At 63.9% G+C, this 3,004-nt stretch overlaps 1 protein-coding gene across 1 annotated transcript in view; it reads left to right on the top strand.

Moving 5' to 3' along the window:
* The first annotated feature begins 2,803 nt into the window (after nt 1-2,803).
* LOC127750752 (uncharacterized) overlaps nt 2,804-3,004 on the top strand; it is a 106,757-nt gene continuing 106,556 nt past the window's right edge. Inside the window, exon 1 of the mRNA XM_052273181.1 lies at nt 2,804-2,959. Within this exon, the coding sequence (XP_052129141.1) occupies nt 2,896-2,959 (64 nt within the window). The 5' untranslated portion in view covers nt 2,804-2,895. The remainder of the gene's footprint in view (nt 2,960-3,004) is intronic.

Here is a 3,004-nt window from a genome sequence, read left to right as displayed (position 1 = left end):
TGGATTCACTTCACGACGGCTTTGTCGCATGTCGCATCCACTTCGACCGAGGCCTTCGAGGCCCCCTTCCTGCTGAACGCCGAGCTGAAGGCGCATTGGGTCCCGGGCGCTGTGGCGGCGGTGGCGGCTGCACCGCTCTGCGCGCGTCCGCTCGACTCTCAGCTCTCGCTCTCAGCAGATGCTTATCTCGCGAAGGCGGCGCCACAAGGCTTCCTCCGAGGACTCGGCGCAACTCACGGGGGTGACAAACCCTGCGATTCCATGTCTGTGAACTGTTTTGACGGGGTCCGGATGTCGATAATCCGAAGTAGGGACGCGTGGGTGACGGTTCCTTTGGCGGGGCCCGGATGTCGATGCTCCCGAGATGGGGACGGTTGGACGGTTGGATGACGGGGCGTCGGTTCAGGCACGGGTGACGACGCCGTTGGCGAGGCCCGGATGCCGAGACGCGGTGGCGCGTCGCCTGGCGATTTGGCGATACGGACGGTCAGAGCTGCGTTTGCGCCGAGCCAAGCGAGCCGTGGATGTGACATGAATGAGGCGACCTTGACCGCTCGGCCGGCCTGTCCGTCCGTCCGTCTGCCCGTCAGGCTGCTGTCTGCCCACCGTTGGTCGGCTCGAGTCAGTGTGCGTGATCGTGTTTGACTGTCGGTAGGTGAACGGGGTCCGTTGCCTGGCTTGGTCCTGGCCGCAGATTGCACGGGTCCCATCACCACCCTCTCGGGCCGGGACGAGTGGGACAGGCGCGTGTCACACTGCCACACGTCAGCAGATGACGCTGCGAATCGCGCTGAGCCCCGCGAGTTTTCCCCTCTAAACTGGCCGGTCCCCCTTGCGCTGGGGGAGGGGCACTCTGGCACTCTCATCAGTGCAACCCCCACAGTCACAGTGCTGCCCCTTGCAACCTTGCCCTATGGATGTGGAATGTACTGGTGAGAAACTACATCCATGGCAGTCTCCCCCCCCCCCCCCCACGATAGCCAAAAACCGAGCTCGCGGTCAGGGACCTCAGTGCCAGTGTCCCGCCGTTGTCGGCCTGGGTCTGGATCAATCTTCTTTAGACCAAAGTCGCGTTACTCTTCTCTCTCTCTCTCTCCTCGCCACGCTATGCTGTCGCACGCAGGGTCAGCGGTCCCTGCCAGTCCCGCCACGCCCCGCTATCCCAGCCCGGCCCTCGGCCCGGCCGCCAGAGAAACCAATTCCCGTAATGAGTTGGTCTGTTCCCGCCAAAGCGCGCCAAACTCTGTCTCTCCTCCCTGATTGATTGATAGTGCTAATTAATTGTGACGGCGGCGGGAACAGAACAGGCTTTTTTAGCCTCCGCTGTACGCATGGGCGCAGCGAGCTTTCGTCGCGCCCGCCGTCCTTCAGTCGGGGTTCATTCAATTAGCTTCATCTGCGCGCCAACACGCTTGGACAAATCTCACCGCCGCCTCCAACGCAATGGTTGCCTACTTCGCTGGCTAGCGCGTACTTACCTCTGGTACGCGTGAGTGTGTGTTAGAGGCCCTTGCTCGCACTGACAGCTCCTCTCTCCCCTCCCCCACCCCCTCGAGCCATCATAAAGGTCTTACATCATCATGTAAGCGACCTTGCCCGCCCATGGAAGCATCAAAGCGAAATTTTATGAGCCGTTGTGTTCGACCTTTCGCCTGCGCTACGCCAACGATGCTGGCTGAATGGGGGTTGCGGGCCGGCCTAACCTTTTCCTAGCGAGCGCGTCCACGTGTGGTGTGGCCGCCGCGCGCCGCCCCGGCATCGTGGTCGTGGACGCGCGACACCGCGCCACCCGCCCGCCTAACCCAACCCGGTGAAAGGTGTGTTTGCGTGTGTCGCGAGGGGCCGGCCGAAGGCGAACTGGAGGCCCGAGTCAGAGGATTGCTTGGGTGAGGTGATACGACTTCACATTCCCTGCCCGAGTAGTTGTCAACGCCCGTAATTTCTTTTCTGGCCGTATCTGGATCTCACGCCTCCACCTTCCCTCCCCCCTCCCCCCGCAACGCTGGCAGCCAGGCCAATGCACCGCGCATTCAGCGAGTTTACCCCCCTAGTCGCGACCTTGTTCGTAATTTTGGTCGCATTCGCACTTCTGCCGACTTGTTCGACGTCAAGACCTTGTTATTTTTTTCTCGCTCATCGCTGATCGCGTTGATTCGCAAGAGGGTGGCTTTTGCTCCTGGTGGAGTAACTCCGCTCTCTAACGGCAACCTTCCCCCGCGGCCGCCTGTCTAGTCGGCGGGCGGCAACTTGTGGCGCGAGGCGAGGGAGGGAGTGTGTGGGAGTGAGTCGGGCAGAGCGGAAGCAGCGGCTGCTGAGGTAGCAGGCGGGGCGGAGTGGCTCCAGCAAACTGCAGCTCCCTGTGCTGCGCCGCTGCTGCGGGGGCGCGAGGCGCGGTAGTCACAATACGGCACCCGCTGCAGGGGCCTGGCCTGCACACGCCTCCACATGTCACCCCAACCCCGGCCGGGCCCGGCCCGAAGTGCTTACGCTTCAGTTCCGGTGGTTCCGGTCGGGCTGGCCGCGGGCTGGCCGTCTCGCCTGGCCTGGTGGGCGAGTGCGAGATGTGATTCGCGGAACTGTAATATACATAGCCCAGCAGCTCGGGCCTTCCTCACATATGCCCTTGCGGCTGCCTACCTGTGCTGCGCCTGACGCCAGAACAGCTGACGGCGGCGCCGCGGCCGTGGCGTCCAGCAGGCCGGGCAGGGCCGGCGGAGTGCGCGGGTCACCCCAACGCCGAGCTCAGCCGAGGGGGCCCAGCCCGCCCCGCCCAGCGGCAAGCCGGGGCCTCGGGGGGCCCGGCCGGGCAGTGCGCGGCCAGCGCCTGACTTCAGCACAACCCCACCGCGGGGCTGCGAGCCGCTCGGACCGTCGCGCGTTTGTCACGCAGCCGAAATGGAAGTCGAACTGTCGGCCCGAGCCCCGTCTCAGGCCAAGTTCTCTGCCCTGCCCCAGTCAGGTAGTTTGTTCCTGTTGTGCTCTGGGACTAGAAGTTCAAAGTTTC

The sequence above is a fragment of the Frankliniella occidentalis genome, unplaced genomic scaffold (genome assembly GCF_000697945.3).
Source record: "Frankliniella occidentalis isolate FOCC.00 unplaced genomic scaffold, Focc_3.1 Scaffold252, whole genome shotgun sequence".
Taxonomy (NCBI): Eukaryota; Metazoa; Arthropoda; class Insecta; order Thysanoptera; family Thripidae; genus Frankliniella; species Frankliniella occidentalis.
The sequence above is the reverse complement of the archived record's forward strand: the minus strand, read 5'-3'. Positions and strand labels throughout refer to the sequence as shown.